At 44.0% G+C, this 26795-nt stretch overlaps 1 protein-coding gene across 1 annotated transcript in view; it reads left to right on the top strand.

The window, feature by feature from the left end:
• Aox1 (aldehyde oxidase 1) overlaps positions 1 to 26795 on the top strand; it is a 75247-nt gene continuing 48452 nt past the window's right edge. The window contains exons 1-12 of the mRNA XM_045147693.1: positions 1 to 98; positions 7683 to 7740; positions 9737 to 9833; positions 11591 to 11699; positions 13664 to 13790; positions 17905 to 17966; positions 19975 to 20064; positions 22542 to 22622; positions 23182 to 23326; positions 24608 to 24700; positions 25536 to 25687; positions 25780 to 25873. Of these exons, the coding sequence (XP_045003628.1) occupies positions 54 to 98; positions 7683 to 7740; positions 9737 to 9833; positions 11591 to 11699; positions 13664 to 13790; positions 17905 to 17966; positions 19975 to 20064; positions 22542 to 22622; positions 23182 to 23326; positions 24608 to 24700; positions 25536 to 25687; positions 25780 to 25873 (1153 nt within the window). The 5' untranslated portion in view covers positions 1 to 53. The remainder of the gene's footprint in view (positions 99 to 7682; positions 7741 to 9736; positions 9834 to 11590; positions 11700 to 13663; positions 13791 to 17904; positions 17967 to 19974; positions 20065 to 22541; positions 22623 to 23181; positions 23327 to 24607; positions 24701 to 25535; positions 25688 to 25779; positions 25874 to 26795) is intronic.

Below are 26795 nucleotides of genomic sequence, written 5' to 3'. Positions count from 1 at the left end.
GGGTCGGCCGGCCGTGAGCCTTCGCCGCCGCTGCGCCCCGGTCGGCCCCAGCCATGGCCCTGGTCCCGGAGCTGCTCTTCTACGTGAACGGCCGCAAGGTGAGCGCGTGGGCATGGGCATGGGCATGGGCATGGGGATGGGTTTGGGGAAGGGCGGCCCGCATCTCGAGCCCGGGCCCCTCGTCCTTTCCAAAGCGCCAAAGGACGCGCGGCTGCCTTTAGGTCGCCACTTGCGCATCCTCACGGGTGAAAGAAACATTTCAGGGGCTGCCCCGCAATCTTCGCTCCTTGCTCTCGCTATCCTTGTCCTTCCGCGGCTCAAGAGTCTGATAAGCAGCTCCCCCCCACCCCCCCCACCTGCACCCTCCGCAAACAAAAAGGGAAAAAGTGTTACTCCTACCAGTCTAGGCCAACGCTTCCAAACTTTTCCCTCCCTCCCAACGCCAGCGGACTACATCTTCCAGCAGACTGAATCTACAGCCTCAACCCAGCTGCGCAGGATGAGCACTAAACAATGTCCAACGGGGACAGGATCCCAGGCCTATTTCAAGCCACCCTTGGGCTTTCGTACATTAAAAAAAAAAGTGACACTTGAAAGTCACAGCAGGTGTTTACCAAATCCAGGCTCTGGAGACCCCAGGGTCCTCTGCTGAAAGTGGCTTCTGTCCTCTGCTTCTGAAGACCTCGGATCAGGCAAAAGCTTGTGGCCGAGGAGTAGCAAAGGCTCCTGGGCGGTCTTTAAAATACCCCCCCCCCCCGGGTATGGGTGTGGGTGCTGCCTGCTCTGAGCGTTCTCAGGACACTGGTAAGCATGTTGAAGGGAGAACCGAGGCAAAAAGGCAAGGGGGCTGCGGGGCTGCTCTCCACGACGCCCATGCGGAGCAGGGGGTCCTCACTCTTTCTACTAAGGCTCTATCTCAAAAAAGCTAAGAAAGATTTAGCATCAAGCCCCTCACATGTAAGGCCTGTTCTGATCTCCCAAGTTGTACAAGCCCCTAGAATGAGAAGAGAAGAGAAGAGAAGAGAAGAGAAGAGAAGAGAAGAGAAGAGAAGAGAAGAGAAGAGAAGAGAAGAGAGAGAAGAGAAGAGAAGAGAAGAGAAGAGAAGAGAAGAGAAGAGAAGAGAAGAGAAGAGAAGAATTAAATTTAAAAACCTGCTCCTAATGCCTGTGTTCTTCCTGGGATAAGATGAGCTTGTGTTTTCCATCAGTGATGGGCTCCCTTGGGCTCCCCTCACAGGATAGCTGTGAGGATGAACTAAGAAAACTAGGGTGAAGTGGCTGACTTTACAGTCAAGTTTTCTTCTTTTGTTTACCTGTGATAGAGTAAGCCTAACAGTGTGTCTTATTTAAATGAGAATTCAACTGCAGTTCTCTCGCTGAGCTAGCAGAACCTCTTAGAGGTTCACTCCCTTCCTAAAAGGGTGAAATGCCAATCACTTAAGCAAGGGTCGTCATGAGCATTATATCTGTGCATTTATTAAAAGCCTAACATATGTCAAACTATGTTTAGGCTTATGGGATAGAGCAGACCACAGCAATGACAGAGTCCCTGCTGATGACTTTACCCAGTGCTGGGGGAGAGCCAACAAGCATATTCATAAATGGAGACTGTGTAACATGAAGCAGCGACAGGTGCCGGTGTAAAAATGCAGCAAAGTGGCCTGGAGAGATGGCTTAGCAGTTAAGCCCTTGCTTGTGAGGCCTAAGGACCCTGGTTTGAGGCTCAATTCCCCAGTATCCACATAAGCCAGATGCACAAGGGGGCCCATGCATCTGGAGTTCCTTTGCAGTGGCTGGAAGTCCATTCTCTCTCTCTCTCCCCCCCCCTCCCTTTTTGTCGCTCTCAAATAAATTTAAAAAATGAAGCAAAGTAAGGGGACAGAGATGGAGAGGAAATGATGACGAAAGGAGATGGGTGTTTGGGCTGAGAGGATGACATTTGAGTAGTGTCTGGGATGAAGTAGGAACAAGCCAAGCAAACATCTTTGTAAAGAGTATTTCAGTCAGAAAATTCCAGAGGAAGTAGTGCTTCTGTGGTCTTAGGGAATAGATTGGTAGGGCTAGAGACATGGCCAGGAGCCAGAATACAGCTTCACAGCAAGGTGATGGTAAGGTTTACTTCAATAAGGCAACAAGCATTCTGAATCTGCAATCTTCCCCTCCCTCCCTCCCTCCCTCCCTCCCTCCCTCCCTCCCTCCCTCTTTCCCTCCGCTTCCAAGCAAACTACATTGGGAGTATTAGTATAATGCACAACACCAGCTTATGCTCTATTGATTTTATTTTATTTGTTTGAGGTAGGGTCTCACTCTAGCCCAGGCTAACCTGAAATTCACTATGTAGTCTGAGGGTGGCCTTGAACTCTTGGTGATCCTCCTCCCTCTGCTTCCTGAGTTCTGGGATTGAAGGAGTGCACCACCATGCCCAGCTTCTATTGATTATTACGAATAAACATACCCACTTTTTCTGGGGACCAAATGTCAGGCAAGTGTATGTAAAGTACACAATAGAAATACCAATTTCGGTTTTGAAATTACCTCATTGAAGAAATTCACGTCACCCCTTTCCTACTCTCTTCCTAACTCTTTGACATGTGTTCTCCGGTACTGGCAACAAGCCTGATTGCTGCATGAATAGGGACTATTTACAAAAGTATGAGAGAAACCACAGAGAGAAGTGACTTCAAAGTCAGACAAGACCTCTGGAATTCAAAATCTGCCTTTGAAAGGAACCTGGAAACCTGTTAGAAAATTCTGATAACTGGCTTGCCTCTGGTCTGTCATTGTGCAAATATCCCCAGGGCATCAAGACAGAAGCTAAGGGTCTGTCTGGAAGCAAGTGGTCAGAGCCCTCGCTAAAGGGAGATCTCATACTCCACTACAGGGGCCGTGGAAGAAGAGGAGGCCAGTTACCATAGGTTTGAGAAAGGAAGAGCCAATCAATATTCAAGCCTACCATCGACCCAGCTTTCTAAGCTCCACTTACAAACCTACATAAGGCATGAAGCCTGGAGACCAAAGCAGTGGATCCCACAAGTCTACTCTGCCCCCAGGGAGCCTTAGGCAAGGCTTTTACTATCTCCAAGCCTCTGTTTTCACCTCTGCAAAATGGAGCTGGTAGAAGTACAATTTCCTGTGAAACTGGGGTGAAAATTAAACTCCATAGAGCCTGATTAACAGGGTGAGACTATTATTCATGCCCAGACTAGTAGCAGTCTGCCTCCTTAGCAGAGCCAGAACCTGCCCAGAAGCCTCAAGAGGACTGAGGTGTAGCCAGAGGCAGCAGCGGTCCTTGCCTGCTGTTTATGGAGGAATTTAGAAAGAACTGTCAGCTGGTGGCATAGCTTAGTGTTTCCTGGGGTCCTTGGAAGAGAGGACATTGCAGGGCTGCTCGAATGGCTGCAGTAGCTCAGGGTAGACTCAGCTGAGCCAGGAAGAAGTGTCAGGTGAGAGAGAAGCAGGAGTGTCCCAGTGACCGTCCCTGGCTGCCTCCTCTGCTGGAAGGCTGCTTCCTACTAACTGTGCCCCCCATGGGCCCACAGTCCCTCACCTCTGCCTGTTGCCCTGCTGCGTTCACAGGCACTTCTTTCCTTCCCAGACGCTTCTTTCCCTCCCAGACTTTGTTTTCCCCTTTCCCTTCCTCCCTTTCTTTCTTTGTTCCTCCTGTGCTTCTTAGATCTGGCAGAGCCTCATGTGGTGTGAACCTGGGCTCTCTCGGAAGATCGGGGCGGGGGTGGGGGCGGGGGGATGGGAGGGAGACAGAGGGCAGATTCACAGCCCCCAAGGCTATGCTGAGATGGGCACGTACAGTGCCTGTACCCTACTTCTACCTCAGGGCAGCTGGGCTCTTCTGGGCCATCTTCCCAGGCCAGAGCCAGTGAGAAGAATTCCCTTTGCTACTGTTCCACACCCCAGCCACCAGGTTAGCTCTGAACCCCTGCTTTCCTCTGGCCTTCCAGGACACAATGCTTACTCTATTCCTTCTCCCACACCCCTCTCCCATGCAAGCCACCCACCAAACCAAGAAAAACAAATGTATTTCAAGCCAGTACCATTTGAATCAGATACTAATCTGAAACATTTGTGGGAACATGTATATCAAATAAATAAAAATAAATAAATACAAGGTATCTTTCTTTTCCTTCCTAAAAACATGTGACTATTTTTCCATCTATTTTAATTAAAATCCCTCCAGCTTAATGCTATTCTTTACTTTGTAGGCCATTCACTTTTTGTAAGTCCATCTGTGCATCCACTGTGTGTATTAATGCATGTAATAAACTTAAAGCTAGTAGTTGCTTGAAACAAGACGCACGTCGGTTTCCCTATTGTAGAGGGAGAAATTGTGAGGATGGTCCGGAAGCTTCTTCACGTTTTCTGGAATATCCTCTCCTGCCGTTACTGTGTTTCTGCCTTGTGTAAGGTGGCTGTTGGAGTTGTAGCCACTTCATCATGCAGGGACACAGCCAACAGTTTGCCAGGTCATTCCTCCCTCTTTGGAGTTCTCATAGCAGATTGGGTATACCAGGTTCAAGTTATTCATTGCATTAGTTGACGCTGATTTTGCCCCTATGCTAGACCTTCTGCTCTGAGCTCTGTGTTTGAAAACAAAGCACAACAGAAGGTGGTGGTTCTGGAGAATGAAGGGAGGCTTGTCAGCTACACAAATGATTATGAAACATGGGCCACAACAGAGAGAGGACCTTGGACAGTGGAAAGTGGTTATTTAGGGAATGAAGTGGGGCAAGTTCTCCACAGAGGACATTGAATGCCATCGAGTGACAGGCAATGTAATCTGCCAAGTAAAGGGGAACAGAAGCAGTTGCGGCATGAAAGGATCCTGGAAAGCAAATGTGGTGGAAGTTAAAAGTCCATTGTGGGATTGGCCAGTTCTCCCGTGAGACCAGAGTTCAGGTGGTGCACATCAACTGGCAGGCGATGAGAGGGCAGTTTATCAAAGACACATTGCTAAAGAGTTTAACTTTTGGGCTGGAGGGATGACTTAGCAGTTAAGGTGCTTGCCTGTGAAGCCTGAGGACCTAGGTCAGATGCACGGGGTGGTGCATGTGACTGGAGTTCCTTTGCAGTGACTGGAGGCCCTGGAGCACCTATTTGTTCTCTCTCTAATAATTAATATATATATGTATCTATGTGTATATATATATTAATTATATATATATTTATATTTATACACACACACATACATACATACACACACACACACACACACACACACATATATATATATATATATATAGTTTTTTTTTTTTTTTGGCTTTAGAGGTCAAGTCTTGCTCTAGCTCAGGTTGATCTAGAATTAACTATGTAATCTCAAGGTAGCCTCAAACTTATGGTGATCCTCCTACACCTGGTTAAAAATAAATTTTTAAAAAAGAGTTCAAATTTCTTCTTGCATGCCAGGGACTCTAGTACAGCTTTCCCGAAGCCCAGCATGCTCACTAATGCAGCACACTTTCTGGTTCCTGTTCCAGAAGGTCTGATTCCAGAGAGCCGTGTTTCAGCACCTGGAGGATTCAGACCCAGGGTGCTCATACAGGGAGGGGTGTGAAGTGGCTGTTACAGGTGTTCAGACTCCAGGATGAAGGCTCCCGCTAATGGTGGCAGTGTGGTGAAAGGCATTTAGAGAATCCTTTCAAAAGTGCAAGTGGTAGTACTTGGTGACACTGGTTGCAATAGGTTGAAAGAAAATTAAAAATAGTAGTACGCGAGGCGAGGCTATGAGTCAGCATGGGGAAGAGAAGGGAAGAAGTAAGCTTACAAATTAAAATGAAAAGTTCCACTGACAGCCAGTTGAGGATACCCTATTTTCATATCTTACAGAACACGTGCGTGTGTGTCCATGCACATGCGTGCATGTGTGCATGTGTTATGAACTCTTTTCTTGGGGGAGGGGACTGATAAGTGCTTACTTCCCACAGGCAGGGCACCCATGACAGACTCAAGTCCAATTCCACAAAAGTTTATCCTGGCACACCAATTAATTTATTGGACCTCCTTATAGAGCATGGGTGAGGCGTACCAGGAGCATGAGACCCCAAAGCAGCTGTAGCATCGAAAGTCTCGGCCCAGCATAGATGGAGTTCCCATCCCCTGCTCTTCAACCTTCTGTATATACCACCTCCCCCTCTAGAGCACGAGACCTCTGTACTGAATACAGTTGGCACAGGGGTGCCTGGGGCCTCAAGTGAGGGTCTGGTAACCCTCCCAGCTCTCTTCTGTGGGGGCACATCAGTGGGACCAGATCTTGACAGTTTCTTGTGGATTGTCACAACTGCTTCTGATAAAGATGACAATAGTTGTTGTTCTCAGAGGACAGTCACACAACAGCGAGTGAATCCAGTCTCCACGCACACATCTCTCCACTGCCTGTTCCGCTGGGATTCAGCTCCACCTGGTGGCTGGTGTAAGTCCTGCTTGTGCCCAGCACATTCCTCTGTAGACTGTGGCTGAGGACTAGGTGCTAAAGGAGCATATGGCTCCCCTCATCTACTTCCCAGAAGGGAAAATCACTGTAATGTGATGAAGGATGACTTGGGCTTACACATTTGGGCGGCAAGCCATGCTTCTGTCTGTTCTCTAAGTGCAAAAGAAGTCTTAAGTACATGTGACATGAAACCAGAAAGGGGGATTATTTTGAGGGAGGAAAGAGACCAGCAAAGAGGAGGACAGAAAGGAGAGGGTAGTAAGACCCAAATATAATGACATATAAGCATGAAAATACCAAAGGCCTATTACTTTGTATGCTAACTTCAATCAAAACTAATAATGAACTAGGGGCTATAAAGAACTCAACACCGCATCAGACTTTTATCAAGCCTACCGTGGCTCAGGGAACATTGCAGAAGAAGGAGTGGAAAGATTGTAAGAGCCACAGAGTGGGCAGGCACAGTTCCCCTTACACACATCTCTACCCCACAGGGACTGATTGATACGATGCCTTCATGATCCCACAGGGAATACCATAACCCCACAGAGGAGGGTCCCCAGGGTAATGGAATCTGGGGCAAGGAGATAAAATGGTATTTCATGTCCAAAAAGAAATACATATGATAAAAAAGACAAAAATAAAATAAAAAACAGAATTTCTAGAAAACCACAATCAGGGTGACATTCCAGACACGCCACCCCTCAGTACTGCCGCTGCAGAGCATGCAACCAGCAGTCTCTCAACTTGTGTGAGGGTGCGCAGCCACGCAGCTCTGCGCTGCTTGACGTACACATTTGTTTCTTTACTTTGGGGCCATGGTTGGCTGTGGTCTCCATGTATTCAATATACAACGAGTCCTTCAAGTTAGCCACATCATTTTTTCAGAAGCAACGTTTGTCCAACACTTCTCGAATCTGTTTCTGTTTTTCTCCTCCTTACCCTACCCCTTCTATTTCACTGTACTAGTGTCGGGGAGGAGTCGGCCTCGTGTTAGTAGAAACAAACTCCACCTTAGTGAACAGCCATGATTCAGGCTGAAGGACAGAGGCACAATGGGAGAGGTGGAGGTTCAGACTCACACCTGAATGGCAATGTGTGTGCCACGGGTGAAATTAATTGGCAACTAGTAGAAGGATTGATCCTTTGCATTTCAGGCACATTAACGCGAGCCTGCCAATGTGAACACTACACTAGATCTCTCCATTTTGTGTGCATAACTGTTTATTCTCTTGCATAGGTGATAGAAAAAAATGTCGACCCTGAAACAATGCTGTTACCCTACCTGAGGAAGAATCATATCCTTTGCTTCGTGTGATGTGTGAGTTTAGCCTGAATGTCCTCATCAGGTGGTGTTTCATCTTTTTAGGCACACACTGAGAATCTTTGTCTCACCTTTGAACATCTTTACTTTTGTCTGTCTCATTTTTATGTTTGCCTTTGAGAAGCTCTTAGGTCCTACTTTTTTTTTTTTTTTTTTTTTTTTGGTTTTCCAAGACAGGGTCTCCCTCTAGCCCAGACTGACCTGGAATTCACTATGTAGTCTCAGGGTGGCCTCAAACTCACAGTGATCCTTCTACCTCTGCCTCCTGAGTGCTGGGATTAAAGGCAAGCGCCACCATGCCCAGTTTAGGTCCTGCTTTTAATTGTGGCTCTCAGAAGAACCAAGTTCTTTAATCTCTGTTTTAGCAGCTATATAGATGGTATAAAATAGACAAACTAGCAATGGGAATTAAAGTGATGGATGCTAAAATGATAGAGTAAACATTGTTTGGAATCAAGAGTCACGACATTTATACTTTTATCTTCAATGCCCAATCTTTATCAGAAAGATCCCAAAAATCACCGAAAAATTGAGAAATTACAGCTGAACATATAACTATAAAACTTTCTTAGCTTGCTATGCACAAACGTCAGAGGCTTCCAAAGACTGGTATTTTCTCACTAAATCCTATGCAAAATTATGTGATAATTGGAGCTAGTACATTTCTCTACCTGGGAATAGTGATACTCCCTGAAAGAGCACAAAATTGCAAAGCATAAATAATGACTTTTAAGACACAAATATGTTTCTGAAAGTCATTTGACATCTTTGAACAAGAGAACAATGAGTGCTAACTTTCTGGTCAGCCATAGCACCTACATATAGGATTTTAAAGTTGGGTTCACTATTAGTAAACTGGATAAAAGGTGGATGTTTATTTGTTTGTCACTAAATTGGGTCAGGTTCTCCAGGAAGTAAATGGCAAAAACCAGAGCCACTGCATGACAACATTTTGTTAGGAGAAATATCTACATGAACAAAGGTAGGGGATAGATAGGGAAGGTTTGGGGAGCCCTTGGGTCACAAGGCAGATCCAAACTGGTAATGGTTAGGAGAAATTAGATGGGCCTTGCCCTAGGCTGCTGGTCTGGCCAGGACATGTACATCAAAGCCACAAGGGATAGTTGACAAGGACTCCATGTCTCTGTACCAACACACTTGTTCGTCCCTGTTTCACGAGTCTGTTCCTGAGGCATGTTCCCATGGCTGTGAGAAAGCTTTGTTACAGATCACCTTCATGTCATTCTCCTCACAGTCAGAGGTGACCAAGTGAGGCCCAACTGCTATATCTGAATTCTAAAAAATAGAAGTAATGCACAAAGAGAGGGACACCCTCTTCTCTTGAGGACCCTTCACTCCTAGAAGCCATGTGTATTATTTGTATTTGCATTTCACTGCCCTACATTGTTTATGACCCCATCTAGTGACAAGGAAGTTGGAAACATCCGTTTTCTACTCTGTGTGTGACTAAGATTGGACGTTTGTACTGTTATGAAATAAGGAGATGTTGATCTTGGGGAATAGCCAAAAGCTTTTGCCAATGAAAAGCAGACATACGACACACTGTGTGGCTATAGTGATGCTGGTATTCCACACACTGTTTACCATTTAACAGTTTCCATGCATGTCATCAAAGATTCAGATAAAGGTGAAAAAATATGCAATGTGTTCATACCTGCAAATTCTCAAAAGCCTATGTGCATAGGCTCTTCTCTTCTTCCTCCTCCTCCTTTCAGTTTGGCTCTGTTTCTGGAAGCTTCTAAAATCCAGTTTCTTACAAAGGCAGGACAGAAGCTGTAATATATAAAGAGGAACAAGACTTTATCCTAGGAAAAAAGCATCTTAGATATACATATGTCTTTGGATAAATATATTTTGAATTTAAGAGTCTGGGTGCTGGTTTCTAAGGTCATGGCTGTTCTAGGAAGAAAATTATGGAAAATGAGTTGTCTTTGACCAGCTTCTTCCAGTGCGACTTACAGGAACTAAGTATGGCTGTGGAGGGGGCGGCTGTGGTGCCTGCACAGTGATGATTTCACGATATAATCCCAGCACCAAGCAGATAAGGTAACGTGCAACAAACTCTAGTGAACTTTGCCTCATTTCATCATTTGGTAATGTATACTGTGTACCTACTATGTGAAAGGAACAGTAAGTACTAAGTCGTGAGAATCCCATGGTAAACAAGAATATCAATAGATTTGAAAAAAATGTCCCAACAATGAGAATAACATGTGGTCAAAGAATTTCCTGTCAAAAGTTGAAAAGGCTGCCTGACTCCTGTACAATAGAGGAGGAGAGGCCTGGCTGAAATGGTAGTGTAAGAGACTAGAGATTTCCTTTCAATTCTTCCTCACCCTCATTGTTGGGCACCACCTCCAGCACCCAGTGAGCACTGCTGGAGAAGAATCCATCTTTGTATCATAACCCATTATATCTACCCACATGTGGTCCTAATGGTTTGTTGAAAGTTAATTGGAGTCTCTTTATTCCCCCCCCCCTTTTTTTGGTTTTTCAAGGTAGGGTCTCACTCTGGTCCAGGCTGACCTGGAATTCACTATGGAGTCTCAGGTGGCCTCGAACTCACTGCGATCCTCCTACCCCTGCCTCCTGAGTGCTGGGATTAAAGGCGTGCGCCACCACGCCCAGCTTCTTTATCCCTATATAAGGCAAATCCCTCTTTCTTCTTCCATTTCAGGAAGAGAACAACTATATATATATATAGTTATATATATATATATATATATATATATATATATATATATATATATATATAAAGAACAGATATATCTTTTCTCTTGGGATGACTTATCATTTACTAGAATTTACTTATTTAAGCTTTTTATGTACTCAGTACGGGATGTAAATATATTCATGTCTATGACTATTTCTCTATGACGAATCCATAGTGGTAGAATTTCAAAGTACAAGAGTGTGTCCATTTAATTTTTTTTGGTCTTGCAAGGAACTGTTTCCCAGAACAGCTCTGGGAGAGTGTCACTTACATCCTTGCAAGCTGTATAAGACCCGCTTCCCCAAACCTTTGTTAATGCTAGATAGAACTTTTGAAACCATTTGTCATTATATCTGATTAAAATGGTGTTTCTTGTTGCTTAATTTGAAGCTCCTGATTATTTTGAAGTTGAAATTTGCCTTATGTATTCATTACCTATCTCCAGTTATGTTTGGCACATGAGGGGTCATTTTGATTGGACATTTTCTTTCTTTTCTTTTTTTTTCAAGGTAGGGTCTTTCTTTAGCCCAGGCTGACCTGGAATTCACTATGTAGTCTCAGGGTGGCCTTGAACTCACAGTGATCCACCTGCCTCTGCTTCCTGAGTTCTAGGATTAAAGGCATGCGCCAGCACACTCAGCTTGAGTGGACATTTTCTAACAATGGTTTGTGATACTGAGTAGCTCTATATCTGACACTGTTTCTCTTTGAAGGAGCAGTATCAATTCACTTTATTGCCCAACCAGACTTCAGAAACTTTAACTCAGCTCTGTCTAGAAGCTGGAATAAATGGTAGTTTAGAGGTCAGTTACATTCAACTCCTCATTGGCTGAAGCACTTCTGGAACTGGAATAACAAGGAAGTCGAGTTTAACCCTGCCATGGCACTCTCCAGCTGTGACCCTGAAAAAAAAAAGCTTCTGATTCTCAGATTCAATGTCTGTAAACTGCATGTGAGCTAAGGATGAGATGAAGACACAGAGCCTAGGGACAGCAATCAAAACCTGCCCATTGGAGGTGCTCAGTGAGTTCTTGGTCTTCCTTTTCCATTGGACATGATGTAATTTGTGCCTCTGTTTTGCATTCTGAAGGCATTATCCAGCCACTGCCTGCCTGACCCCCATCTGTTCTCTGTATGGTACGGCTGTCACCACAGTAGAAGGCATAGGAAGCACTAAAACAAGGATTCATCCTATTCAGGTGAGAGCACACCTTTTTCTTTAGAAGGAATCTGAAAGCAGACCTTTAATAGCATCATGAGTCCCTGAGATTAGGAGAGTAGAGAACATGGGCTCTGATGCTTATTCACCACTATTAAAATCTAACTGGAGCTCAGCATGAACCTGGGACATTGGGATATAGTGTGTTTTGTGATTTACTTCTTGTGAAGATGCTTTAGAAAGACTAGAGGATCCCCCCTTTTTTAATTAAAAAAATGCTGACATGACCAAGTTCTGTGCTCTAATTAGATGGGGTGTATTCATCTCTTTCCTCCAAAGCTCACAAAGAAACTAGAGCCATGTGCATAGAGAGATGTAATTCTTGGGTTGTTTTTGTTGTCGGAAAGTGAAAAATAACCTTATTATAAAGGTGAATCAAAATATCAGCCACTGGGCTGGAGAGCGCTGGATTGGCAGTTAAGGCACTTGCCTGCAAAGCCTAAGGACCCAGGTTCGGTTCCCCAGAACTCACGTAAGCCATATGCACATGGTGGCACATGTATCTGGCATTGTTTGCAGTGGGTAGAGGCCCTGGCGCACCTATTCTCCCCCTTCTAGTAAATAAATAAATAAATAAATATTTTTAAAACAACCATCCACTGAACAGACGCATTCCTCTTAGGACTTGTATGGCCAGGCACTCCCCACAGAGTCTGTGGCTTTTCTCTTGAAGCAGCTCCTCCTTCCAGGGAAATGGCACCTTCAGACCCACACTCCTTCCACCGTGCATACACTATCCTCCATTGCTACTTGTTTTGATTTAGTTATTGAGGATCATTTGTAGGGAGTAGGTAAAAAGAAGGATAAGATTGGAGCCACCTAGAACATGACAAAATTTCAGATTCTCTATACATGAAAGAATCTTGGGCTCTGTTTAATGTTAAGAAAACTCATTAAGCTAGAGAGAAAGGATCCGCCTTAGATAGGCTATGAGTCTTGATTCAGCACAGGTAGAAGAACACTTGTTCATTTTTAACTCTCGCTGAGCACCTCTTGGCACCATGTTGCCAGAAGGAAGCAGACAAAGTGGATATGTCCCTGGGAAGTCAGACTTCCAAGAGGAAATGATGGAGACTGGAAAGGTAGGGAGGAAATAAAGATGATGGCATCATCTTGATTATCTGGATTACGAATGGTGCTTTACCAACTCCTACACACTGGGGCCCTAGCACCGTCATGGGCAGATCAAAGGCACCCACAAGGTGATATTTTTTTCCCTCCTGTTTCTGAACTTGACTGTAAGTTGGTGAGTTCTCTGGAGGACTTACTGTACCACAGTAATTCACAACCATGCTGCCCATCAAGATCACCTAGGACTCTTTGAAAGATGTGTGCAGAGCTGGGGAGATGGTTCACGGGATCCAGCACTTGCTGCTCAAGCATGAGGACCTGAGTTCAGATCTCCAGCATTTAATTAGAACCCAACACAGTAACGTATGTCTGCAGTCCCAGCATGCCCATGGCAAGATGAGAGGCAGATACTAGAGAAGCTTATAGGACAGCTATCCAGGTAAATACAGCGGTGGACAGTGAGTGACTGTGCCTCAAAGAGGAAGGCAAGGGCCAGCACCTGAAGTTACCCTACTGACCTCCACATTAGTACCAGGGACACACCCCCCCAAAAGGGAAAGATATATATGATGGCACCTCACCCCAGAGACTTTAAATTAAGTGATCTGGGCTGTTCCTGGGGCCTTGAAACGTCACAGCTCCCCTGGCGATTCCTAAGGACCACGGCCTCCGTTTTCAGTGAAGCTAGCAGCTCAGTGGTCAGATGACCCAGCCCAGTGGGAGGCGCCTGAGATAAGAGTTTCAGGGGTGGCGGCTGCTCCCATGTCAGTGAGCATGAGAATCCCCTGGGGACCTCGTTGGGTGCTGCTTCTGAGTCAGTCACTGTGGAGCAGCATGCAAGCTCTGCATGTCTTAACCTTTTTGTACTTCCAGGAGAGGATTGCCAAATGTCACGGCACCCAGTGTGGATTCTGCACCCCTGGGATGGTGATGTCCATCTATGCACTGCTTCGGAATCATCCAGAGCCCACTCTGGATCAGCTAACTGATGCCCTTGGTGGTAAGTATGATTTTATTTTTAAGTGATGATGACAGCTAAAATTCAGCCACATGCTGAATTAAATGCTATTTAAAGATTATCTCAAATAACTTTGTCATAAAGGTACTATTATTATCCTCATTTTATAGAAGATGAAACTGGTTTAAAAACTGACATTTATTTAAAAGTATTCCACATATGCAGAGTTGATTTCTTGAAATCAACCTTCAAATCAGATCTACATGTTGCATTTGATTCATATATTGCTTAATTTGTAAGATTTTCTCTCTTTATATTATTAACTGTATTGATAATTGTCAAGAAGCTAGGTTATTCATTAACCTTTGGGAAGTGAGCAGATAACTACATATGCTGCTCTCTCACTACTGTTTCCTGTGGAGTGCAATTATTCCCAGAGTCTTAGGTCCAAGACCTGACTCTGGGCAGTCCCAACAAACCAGGCACTCATCTTTGAAAGCAAACGGAAAAGGTAATGGTGAAAGGCAAGAAAGGAATGGCATTTTCAGCTTGATCATACTGAGTGAAGGAGGGAGATCACCTCATAGCCCCATTTTTCAGGGCACTGACATGAGCTTTCAGATTTAGAGGGCAAGTCTGGAGAGATGGCTTAGCAGTTAAGGCACTTGCCTGTGAAGCCTAAGGACCCACGTTCTACTCTCCAGACACAACAAGTCAAATGCACAAAGGTGAGGCAGGCACAGGATCTCATGTGCCCACTAGGTGGCGCAAGCATCTGGAGTTCAATTGCAGCGGCTGAGGCCCTGGAGTACCAATTTTCTCTCCCTCTCTCTCTAAAATAAAATTAAAAAAAATAGATTTAAAGGGAAAAGACCAGAGGTGAGTGTCAAGGGCTTTGCATAGCAGAGTCCTACTGGTGCCAAGGAGATTGCCTCTATTTCTCCATTTGCTACCAAAGAAGACACTGCAGCTGCTTGGGGATAATCTCCACTTCCTTCTCAGCATGTTCATCTGTTGGGCCTGTGATCATGGATGTAGTTCCCATGAGGCAAGTGCTCACTGGAGCAGGCTCATCATGGGTGATCTGCTGTAGGGCTTCACTGCTCTCGGGAACTATGGGGACCTGACTGAGGACTTCTAAGCGCCACTCAAACGGGTGTGGATAGTGTATTGGAAATATCCCTGAAACTCTTTAAAAAATACCTTAGTTATTGTAGTGTGCTCAGCCTTGAAGGGAAAATAGCAACTTTAGGAGAAAACTTTGTAAGTAATGAGAGTTGAACAGGAATCTAACCCAAAAGTTTAAGCCAGGTAAGGAGACAGATACAAAATGAAAAACAGAGGCAGTGTTACTCTGGGTTTGGTTCCCCATCAGCATCTGAGGGCCCCAGCCAATAGTCCATGCCCCTTAGCAAAAGCAGCTTTTGAGTCTTCATGACCATTTATCAAGTACCAGAGGGCTGTAGAAGCTGTGTGGCGGGGGGAGGCGGGGGATTGTGCGTGTATGTGGGAGCATGCATACACATGCACGCACATTTGTATGGAGGCTGGAGAACAGCCTTGGGTTTCATTCCTCAAGTGCTGTGTACTGAGTTCCAGGCCTCTTACTGGCCTGGAACTCAGCTAATGAGGTTAGATTAGCCTGCCAGCAAGCCTCAAGGGTCTGCCTACCTCTACCTCCCCAGAGCTGGGATTACAGGCATGTGCTACCATGGCTGTTGTTTTATTATTTACATGGATTCTGGGGATCAAACTCAGCTCCTCATGATTGCAAGACAAACAATTGACGACCTAAGCTCCCAGCCTCTGGTGAAATTTATTTTTCAGGTCTTTATCCACTATGAAATGCTTTCACCAAGTTCAGCTCAGGGTGTGTGTGTGTGTGTGTGTGTGTGTGTGTGTGTGTTCATCAATAAGGTTATGAACCATTTTCAGTTAATTAATTTATTTTGCAAGCAGAGAGAGATAGACCGACAGACAGTGGGCATGCCAGGGCCTCTAGTCACTGCAAACGAACTCCAGATGCATGTGCTACTTTGTGCATCTGGCTCTATGTGGGTACTGAGGAACCAAACCCAGGTCATTAGGCTTCGCAGGAAAATGCCTTAACCTCTGAGCCATCTCTCTTGCTCCCCTAATTTTTTTTCTTTTTTAAAAGGCTGGTCTCGAACTCCTGATCCTCCTGCCTCTGGCTCTTCAGCACTTTATTTAGTGGCATGTGCCACCACAACTGGCCCCCCTAAATAATAGCCTAAACATAAGTCTGCAGAAACTCTCCCTGGCTTTATTTGTGTTTGTTGTTTATCTTCTGTGAACCTGAAGCTCATGTGTACACTATCTCTGCAAAGTGCAAAGTGTATCAAGAACAACCAGAGCAAACTGAAAGTGGGAGAGACACAAGAGGTCTCATTGTGCATCTTATTTCATAACTACTTACAATCTAAACAAGTGACAAGGTATTTGAAATTTTTAGGGTAATTAAAATATATGGGCTACTCGGGAGGCAGAGGTAGGAGGATCACCATGAGTTCAAGGCCACCCTGAGACTACATAGTGAATTCCAGGTCAGCCTGAGCCAGAGTGAGACCCTACCTCGAAAAACCAAAAAAAAAAAAAAAAAAAAAAAAGGGCTAGAGAGATGGCTTAGTAGCTAAGGCACTTGTCTGCGAAGCCTAAGGACCCAGATTCAAGTCCGCAGTACCCTTGTAAAGCCACATGCACACACATGCATCTGGAGTTTGTTTGCAGTAGCTAGAGGCCCTGGCGTGCCCATTTTCTTTCTCTCTCTTTCTTTCTTTCTTTCTTTCTTTCTTTCTTTCTTTCTTTCTTTCTTTCTCTCTCTTCTTCTCAAATAAATAAATAAAATATTTTAAAAAGACATACATGGGAAATTTATAAATAATGAAGATTTTAGGGAACCGGTCACCAGAGAGCTTGATTGACTGTATAGCTTTACTTTTATCTGTTTATTTATTTGCAAGCAGGACAAGAGAAAATGGGCCTGCCAGGGCCTCTAGCCACTGCAGATGAACTCCAGATACATGCACCACTTTGTGCATCTGGCTTTATGTGGGTACTAGGGAATCAAACCCAGATCCTTAGGCTTTTCAGGCAAGTGCCTTACCGGCTTAGCCATCTCTCCAGCCTCTGGCTTTATCTTTGAATAAGATCTCAGACTGAGGACAGACAACAAACACAGAGACTCTGCAAGTGAAACGCTGTCCTGGTCATTTGTGAAGATATCTTTGTGCCTGTTTCCAACACTTAGTGAAACTACCTTTGTGCTGTAGAATGTCTTCAATTCAGCAACTGCAGTTCTCTTCTTCCCTTTTTCTTTCCCCTCCCTCCCTTGTTTTTTCTCCTTCCGTTTCTTCCATAATGAGGGAGTCTTTCTTTTCTTCTTTTTCTTATTTTATTCTCCTTTTTATTGGTGTATATTAAATATGCTTATCAGAGTATCTTAAGTGTACAAAGTCATAGGTTTCATTGTGATATTTTCATATGCGCACCATTTACTTTAATCATATTCATCCCATTACTCTCTCCTGCCTTCCTCTTGCCCGTTTCCTCTTCCCCAGTGGTGCATGTCTACTTACAAGTCTTTCACCCCAAGATTCCATGTATGAAAACATGCTGTATGTACTTGTATTTCATGATGATTTCCAGTTCTAACCATTTCCTTTAGGAGAACCATTTTAGAGAGACAGAAGGGGTACAGACTCATCAATTCTAGACTGTTCTTTCAATAAAGCTTGACAGAGTGTCATGCAGGCCAGTGTGTTAACATGTCACTGAGTTTGGACCCGGATATTTCACTTCCAAGGATGTGGTCAACAGAAACAGAGAAGATTCAGGTGTGGTGGAGCACCCTTTGGTCCCAGCACTCAGGAGGCTGAGGTAGGGGGATCACCATGAGTTCAAGGGCAGCCTGGGGCTACAGAGTGAGTTCCTGGCCAGCTTGAGCTAGAGTGAAAACCTACCTCACACACACACACACACACAAAAAGGGAGATATTTAGAGGCATTGACAGAGATTTAGATGCAAGGATGCTAATTACTACTTTGCTTAGAGCAGTGTTGGCAACAGTATAAATATCATGCAACAACAAAATTGCTCAGTAAGGTAAGGTAACGGAGGTGGGCTTTTCTCCCTCAGGGAACCTGTGCCGCTGCACTGGGTACAGACCCATAATTGATGCATGCAAGACCTTCTGTAAGGTAAGTAGAAAAGGACACACGGCTCAATATTATTTTCTCCAATGCAACAAAGCACGTATGGGTCAGCATGTATGATTAAAGCAACAGTCATTATTACTAACACGGGACGACTTCTCTTCATTTTAGTATGCTTTTGTAGATTTTTTTGTTAATTGATTTTTGAAAATTTTATACACGTACATAATACATTTTGATCATCTTCATCCCCAATTACCTTATCTTGTCCCTTTCCCACTACTGCTGGGCCCCTTCTTCCCTACTACTTTCCTTCTACTTCCATCTTTTTTTTCCTTGTGACCCACTGACTTCGTCTTGCATGAGCATGGCAGAGGGGGTTATGTGCTGAAGCATGGGTAATTTATCACTGGCTATACCACTAAAGAAAATGTCTTCTCAGCCGGGCGTGGTGGCGCACGCCTTTAATCCCAGCACTCGGGAGGCAGAGGTAGGAGGATCGCCGTGAGTTCAAGGCCACCCTGAGACTACAGAGTTAATTCCAGGACAGCCTGGACCAGAGTGAGACCCTACCTCGAAAAATCAAAAAATTTAAAAAAAAAATGCCTTCTCGCCCCTCAGCAGCTATTAACTGCCAATAACTTCTCAGAGCAGGTGGGGCCTCATGAGGCTCCCCACCCACACCCATGACAGAATGTTGATAGACCCAGTCTTGTGCAGGTTTTATGCAGGGAGCCACACCTGTGTGAGTTCATTAGTGCAGTGGCCATGGCATGTCCAGAACACAGCACTCCACAGCACTCCTCCCTGTTCTTGATTCTTACAGCCTTTCCACCTCCTCTTCTCTGATGTTCCCAGAGCCTTGGAAGGGATGAGATAGTTCCACTTGACACTGAACACTCAACACTTATTGATTCTCAGTACTTTGACCAGTACTTATTCCTTGCAATAGCTGCTGCCCACTGCAAAAAGAAGCTTCTCTGACCAAATCTGAGAGTAGCACTGATCTTTGAACATACACATTGATACTTATGTGGCAGTTTAATGGGCACAACATGTCCATTTAGCAAAACAACATTAGTAGCTTCTGCACTAGGGCCTATGATCTCCCAAGCCATGAGCTTTAAATCAGATTTATAGTATAAGTTCTGAATTTCCTCCTGTGGAGCAGGCCTCAAGTCCAAGCAGAAAATAATTAGTTACCCCCATAACAGTCATGCCACTATTGCACCAGTGGGTACATGTTGCCAACACAAGGTCACTTGCTTCAAGGTCTACAAATCCTATCTGTTACTTGGTCTTGAGCAGGAGGCTCACCCTCATGCATTGAACTTGCTTGGATAGTTATATCATGAGCACCTAAGGGCTTTGACATTGGTTTTAACTAAGTCATTCCTTCCAAGGAATCACTCCTGACCAGTTTGTCTGGGTCAGGAACCCTTCTGGGTGTCCCTGTAGCCATCAGTGAACATGGAATGTGAGTGCCACAGCATAGCATTGGTCATTATATGGTACATTTGTCCATTTGCTAGTCTTTTCACTGGACTATGGACTGCTGGCCACAGAGGCTCTCCATATCCAAGGCCAGGTCACCATGCACTAATTAGTAGCTACTTAGTTGAAATAGGTTAAATGAATAAATAAAAACATTGAAATGAAGAAATAAAATTACTTTTGGAAGTTTAATATGAAATCAGTACATCATAAATAAGAACTGATAGGCTACATCATATTACTATTAGTAATATTTGCAATATCATTAGTATTAATAATCACGGTTAATATGTATTGTTACATAGCAGGCTTAGTTATATTATCTTTATATACTTTAATAATCAGTACTATAATTCTATTCACAATTGTTTATAAGCTTGGTTTTTCACTAGAGTTAGTTTGGACATACTGAAGTACAAATCTCTTTCATGATATCTGACAATATTGCTTCTATGTTATGATGTTTCAACTGTGCCTGCCAAGTTTTAACAAAGTAGAATCACCATGAAATTCCTACAGACTTATTTGGGCTTTTTTTTTTTTTTTTTTAACCTATTAGACATCTAGCTGTTGTCAAAGCAGAGAAAATGGGGTTTGCTGTTTGGATCAAGGAGTAAATGGAGTGCCCGAATTTGAGGAACAACACAAGGTCAGTGAAGGATAAGGTTGTTGCACTGCAGTCTCAGGACATGAACAGCAGCTGGTCTATCCTTGGGAAGAATAACTGGCTGCCCAAATTGGCTGATTTGAGCTGCGCCAACATGTTCCCAATGCCGTGCTCACACCATCGCTACACATTAAAAGCTCAATTTAAGAAGGGGCAGAGGGAGAATAGAGAGAAGCAGATTAACAATGCAGAGGTGTGCCTGGGTATCGGACCCCCACTTGTTCAGTAGCACAGTTGTGTAAGTGCACTTGACAACAGTTAGTTGACTATTTCAGAATAGCTAGTAAAAAGGATCTTCAGTGTTCTACACACAAAGAAATAATTAATGTGTGAGATGATGAATCTGCCAGTTGCCCTGATCTTATCATTACACATTATGCACATGTGTGGTAATGTCAGACTCAGCCTCACAAATACATGTAATTAGTGGGTCAATTAAAGTTAAAAGAAAAATCTCTGGAGCTAAGGAGATGGTTCAGACAGTAAAAGCACTTATTGCGCAAGCTTAAGGACCTGAGTTTGATCCCTAGCACCCACATAAAAAGCCAGATGTTTCCAAGCATGCCTGTAAAGCACCAAGGGGAGTGGGCACAGGAGAATTTCTGGGGTTCACTGGTCAGCCAGTGAAGCGAAACAATCAAACAAACAAACAAAAAGGCCAAGTGCCACGTTCAGTGAAATACCTTGTCTCAAGGAAATAAGGTAGAGGAACAATAGAGGAAGACTTCCGACATCTTCCTCTGGTCTTCTCACATGTGTGCGTGTATGCATGTATCTACATATATGTATATCCTTATGTACACCACACACACCATATACATACACACACACTAAAATTAATTTTTTTAATTAATTTTTTTTATTTCAGAGAGGGTGAGATAAAGAGGCAGAGAGAGAGACGGGGGGGGGGGGACGGAGGGGGAGGGGGGGGGAATGAATGGCCATGCCAGGGCCTCTAGCAACTGCAAATAAACTCCAGACCCATGCATCATCTTGTACATCTGGCTTTACATGGGTACTGGAGAATCGAACCCTGGTCCTTAGACTTTGCAGGCAAGTGCCTTAACTTGAGCCATCTCTCCAGTCTCTAAAAATGTTATTTTAAGTCTATCCTGGCCAGGTATGGTGGCACACGCCTTTAATCCCAGCATTCCAGAGCCAGTGGTAGGAGAATCACTGTGAGTTGCAGGCCTCCCTGAGACTACATAGTGAATTGCCTGGTCTAGAACAAGACCCTACCTTGAAAACACAAACAACAGAATAAAGGTCTGTCCTAGCAACTTTGTCCCTCATTCCAGATATTAGTTCCATTCAAATACAACTGGGAAAACACAATGACTCTTAACCTCTCAAGTGTTACAAAGCAATTTGAAGATGTTTTCAAGAGTCAGAAGCAAAGTAGAGAAGTCAGGAAATGGACAACAGGCAGAGCGCATAATGAAAGGGACCTGACAGTTCAGCTACACCCGTCTCCTCTGCTCTCCCCAGACTTCAGGGAGGATGCGCAGGGAGGTGAGGCCTGCGGATAAACTGCGCAAAGCCTAGAGGTCAAGGGCAGTGGCAGCGCCCTTGACTGGGAGCTTAGGGATTGTGATTGGTAGGCTGATTTTTTTTTATATGCTATTTGTCTGTCGATCCATCTTTTTTTGTTGGTTGGTTTTTGAGATAAGGTCTCATATAACCTGGGATGACCTTGAGCCCATTGTGCAGTTAAAGATGACCTTGAACTTCTTAATCATCCTGCCTTTATCTCTGAAAGACTGTTAGAACAGGCAGGTACTACCAAAGCTGGCTTGTCAATCCACCTTCTTCCAGCCTCACTCCACAAAATGTTTAAAGAAGAGGAGTTTGACAGCAATCAATAGTTACCTTTCAGCTACAGTCTCACTTCATGCAACTTCAGTTACCTGCACTCAAGCACATTCTGAAAATATCAAAAGGGAAATTCCAGAAGTAACTCATAATTTCCAGGTTGCATCCTGTTCTGAGTAGCCGGATGAAACCTCACAGCGTTTCTTTCTTGTCTCACTTGAAATGTGAATTGTCCCTTTGTCCACTGCATCCACAGGATACACTTACCTGCCCATTCCTCAGTTATCTTGGTTACCACCCTAACTGCAGCAGTATCACCATGTTGGTGTACTCCAGAAACCCTTGTTCTACTTAATAAGACCCCCAAAGAAGAAAATTAATGATGCCAGTAGCCATGAAGTGAGTGCTTCCTTTAAGTGAAAAGGTATTATTCTCCACACAATAAGGAAATGAAGAGTTGTGTGCTGAGTATTAGAGTATGTTGCTAATATTCACAGTAAGAACAAACAAACAAAAATATAGCGTACATATTTATCCTGTAAGATTCAATGCTATCCATAGTTTCAGGCATCTACAGGGGGTCTTGGAATATATTCTCTGAGAATAAGGGGGCACTACTATAACTTTTGGAACTTTCTTTGTTTAAGATAAGTCTAGAACTCTTCTCAGAAAAGGAGTTTCTACCACTGGATCCAACCCAAGAGCTGATATTTCCTCCGGAGCTAATGGTAAGGAAGGCAGTATTAAGCTCACCCTACTGAGATGTATGGTAGAATATCAGAAAGGGCATTTTTAAAGCTGATGGACAAATAGTACAGCCTTTTGGGATCATTACCTCAGGGTGTCAACAGTGTGGACCACGGGAGAAGACGAGGAATGAGGGTGGTGCCACGTGAGAGGTCAGTGGACTGTGAGAAGCAGTTGTGGTGTCTGCTACTGAAGGCATCACTACACAGGTAGATGTAGATACGTTTTCTGCTTCCAGTTATGCTGAAGATCATTTTTTTCCTTAGGATGATATAACAACATGGAACGTGTCCATATATTATTAAAACATTTGTAATCAATTCTGTTGAGATGTAAGCCAATGGGAGTTACTGTTTCCATGAGCAAAGCACTTGTACTTTCATCCTGAGACTCTTGGTAGAGCTCTACACTTAGGTCTCACCTTTTATTTTTTTAGAAGACTTGTGTTTCCTGTCTCTGTTTCTATTAAAAAAAAAATAATAAAGTGGAAACAGATGGGGATTTTGTCACAAAGCATCTCAAATCTTTCTTTTTCAATAGATAATGGCCGAGAAACAACCACAGAAAACCAGAGTTTTTGGTGGTGACAGAGTAACATGGATTTCCCCAGTGACCCTGACAGGACTTGTGGAAGCTAAATTCAAGTATCCTCAGGCCCCCATTGTTATGGGGAACACCTCTGTGGGTATGTAGCTCGCAGGAACTTCTGAGGAAATGAGGAAAAGGGCTGAGAGGGAAAATAGCTTTTTAGATGTATGTTATGGGGAAAAGCAGTCTGAGATCTCTCCAGTCCTTGGGGCTCAACTTCTTCAGTACTGTCCAAGACCCTTCCTGTCATTAGAGGATAACATCTCCAGGGCCATCGCTGAGCTGGCAAACCAGTAGCCATGGTACCCTGACAGCTGTCCTATCTTTCCACTAGCGCACCGCTCTGTGTCTCCTTTTAAAACTGCTGTTTCTTTTCGGGGCGGTGTCTCAGTGGGTGTGATGGGTTTGACTAAGCTGCAATTTCAGTCTTCTGGTCATACCTAATGTAGGCTCATTTTGGTGGCCCCCTCTTTCAGGTGCCCTCCCCGCCAGAGTTTTCTCCAAGAGAATTTTGATTATGCCCTATTTCCCAGGTCTTATTGCTGACAATGGTGGCAGAGGTTTTTTTTTTTTTTTTTTTTTTTTTTTGGCTTTTCGAGGTAGGGTCTCACTCTAGCTCAGGCTGACCTGGAATTCACTATGGAGTCTCAGGGTGGCCTCGATCTCGCGGTGATCCTCCCACCTCCACCTCCCAAGTGCTGGGATTAAAGGCGTGCGCCACCACGCCCGGCTAAGTTTTGTCTTTTAATATTTTGTAAATTTCTTTTGAGAGAGGAAGAGGGGGGGGGGAATGGGCATGTCAGGCCCTCTAGCCACTGTCAACGAACTCTAGACACATATGTCATCTTGTGCATCTGGCTTACCTGGGTGCTGGGGAATCGAACTGGGATCCTTAGGCTTCGCAGGCAAATGCCTTAACTGTTAAACCATCTCCCCAGCCCACTGGGCAGAGTTTTTTAAGTTTGATGAAGATCCATCTAGCCATTCTCTCTGCATGTGATTTGGCAGTAAGTAGGTCAATAGATAGAAGCAACTTTCATTTGTTCAAAAATCTCAATTGAAGCATAATTTCAAAATTGAAGAGGCAGGGCTGGAGAGATGGCTTAGCGGTTAAGTGCTTGCCTGTGAAGCCTAAGGACTCCGGTTCGAGGCTCGGTTCCCCAGGTCCCACGTTAGCTAGATGCACAAGGGGGCGCACGCGTCTGGAGTTCGTTTGCAGAGGCTGGAAGCCCTGGCGCGCCCATTCTCTCTCTCTCCTATCTGTCTTTCTCTCTGCGTCTGTCGCTCTCAAATAAATAAATTAAAAAAAATTAAAAAAAAATTGAAGAGGCAGTTAGCCTCATTTATCTTAGTTTTGCTTTTCTCCCTAATCCTTTAGGGCCTGAAGTAAAATTTAAAGGCATCTTCCACCCAGTCATAATTTCTCCTGACAGAATCGAAGAACTGAGTGTTGTAAACCAGGCGAGTGATGGTAAGTCCTTAAGGCCCTTGCTTTCTTAGTTAAAGTCATTCACCAATTTTGTTATTTTGTCCAACAGCCAAACAGTGAGAATTATTCCTAGTTATAATATACAGAGATTTTCTTCATGAGAATGGTAACATTCTGGAGGTGGCAGGGGACCTCCAGAAATAATTTACTTTGGAATTCCACTGGATATTGGCTCAGTCATTATATTTTTGCTGAGAAACTTTCCTATCTGCAATATCCAAGAACTGTAACAACTATTCAAGGAAGGTTCTATGCTGAGTGCTGGACAAAAGACAAAGATGAATGGGGCATTGTCTCTGCTCTGCAGAGTGCAGACACGGTAGCAAACAAAACAACTTCGTGTGTTAAGCAGTTCACTGACTGGCTTTTCCATTCCTATAAAGAAAATTGATGTAATGGCAAAGGGACGAAGCAGTCATCATAATACAGATTTGGAATACAGCTTTTGAAATCTAACTCTTGACTCTGACACACAGAAGCGGTAAGATCTTAGGGCAGGGACTCCACATACATCTCAGTTTTGCCATCTGTAAATTGGGCCTGCTAATATCTTATAATTTTATTCAAATTCATGGAGGTTATCTAAAGTAGTAAGTATCGTGCTTGATACAGTGAATCCTCAAAAGAAGTCAGCATTCCTTACTTCCCCACCACCTCCATCATCACCCCCACCACTGCCTCCATCACCATTACCATCACCAGTAAGCGCAGCAGCATGCAATCACTGCTAAGACTCCACGTCCATGTCCGCAGCATTAGTCCATATTTTGAGGCCATCACGAGTACATTGCATTACTTACATGAGATTTTATTTTAGGGCTGACCCTGGGTGCGAGCCTCAGCCTGGCCCAGGTGAAGGACATCCTGGCTGATGTGGTCCAGAAGCTCCCAGAAGAAAAGACACAGACATTCCGTGCTCTCCTGAAACACCTGAGAACGCTGGCTGGGTCCCAGATCAGGAACATGGCTGTATGTATCTGATAACATGGCTGTGTGTGTCTGAGAGCATGGCTGATGCTTTATAATTACCTGGCAGAAGTGAAAATAACCATATTTTAAAGTCTTTAGGGGGCCACATCGTGAGCAGACATCTGGATTCAGATCTGAATCCCCTCCTGGCCGTGGGTAACTGTACCCTCAACTTATTGTCAAAAGGTAAGTGACAGGTCACACTTGGGGATTACTGAACCTTACCTGTTCCTTCCTCTGTTTTCCTCTTTGTGGTGGCAGGAAGTCCAGTTTGGAAAAGGGGAAGTCTCTGTAGTATTAATAACTTGTTTATTCCTTTATGGAGTCTGAGCAAGTTGGTTCTTTCTCAGTCTTGTCATCTGCTCCTTCTTGAGACTTTACCCTAGATGTCTTCACATATAGGTCACCCAACATTGAACATGCATGTGCTGGTTAATGCCCAGATGTGAGCTGATTGTTGGAAAGAACCATAAGCTATGTGAACTATTGGGTCCGAAGTTGCAGACACAAGTTGGGTGGTACAAGCGGGGCCTCCATAGCATGCTTCAGGCTTCTGCGTGATGGGTCTTTGTTGAGTGCCTACGCTGCAGGTCTTTTTCCAGTTGGACAGGGTCTGGGCCTCGGCCTATATTCATGTACTTCATTTTTGTTACAGAAGCTCAATATAAGAATTTGGTTTCCTCTATTCTAGTTTGTCCAATAATTATTAGGAAGTTCTAATCGGTCCTCTATGAACCTAGAGGTTTTCTTCATTTAAAAATGTGAGCTAATTTTCTATTACCTTATTGTAAAACACCTACTCCTTATATCAACTAAACTACTAACTACTCCTAAGGAAGAAGATTTAAATTCAGAGCATTCAATTTAAGTAACATCCCTTTGTTTAAAAAAAAAAAAAAACATGGCATAAGCACCAAGTTTTTGTGATGGGACTATAGACACCAAAAGCTTTTATCCTCAAATCATATCTTATTATGTTCCTTCCTCGAATATATTGATCAAAGAACTGAAATTATTTAGATGATTGGAGAGGGAAATAGTTTAAGCAAATGAAATAACACTTCACCTTTTAAAAAAATCACCACTGTAGCCAATAGAGTTCTTGGTT

This window comes from Jaculus jaculus, chromosome 4 (assembly GCF_020740685.1).
Source record: "Jaculus jaculus isolate mJacJac1 chromosome 4, mJacJac1.mat.Y.cur, whole genome shotgun sequence".
Taxonomy (NCBI): Eukaryota; Metazoa; Chordata; class Mammalia; order Rodentia; family Dipodidae; genus Jaculus; species Jaculus jaculus.
The sequence above is the reverse complement of the archived record's forward strand: the minus strand, read 5'-3'. Positions and strand labels throughout refer to the sequence as shown.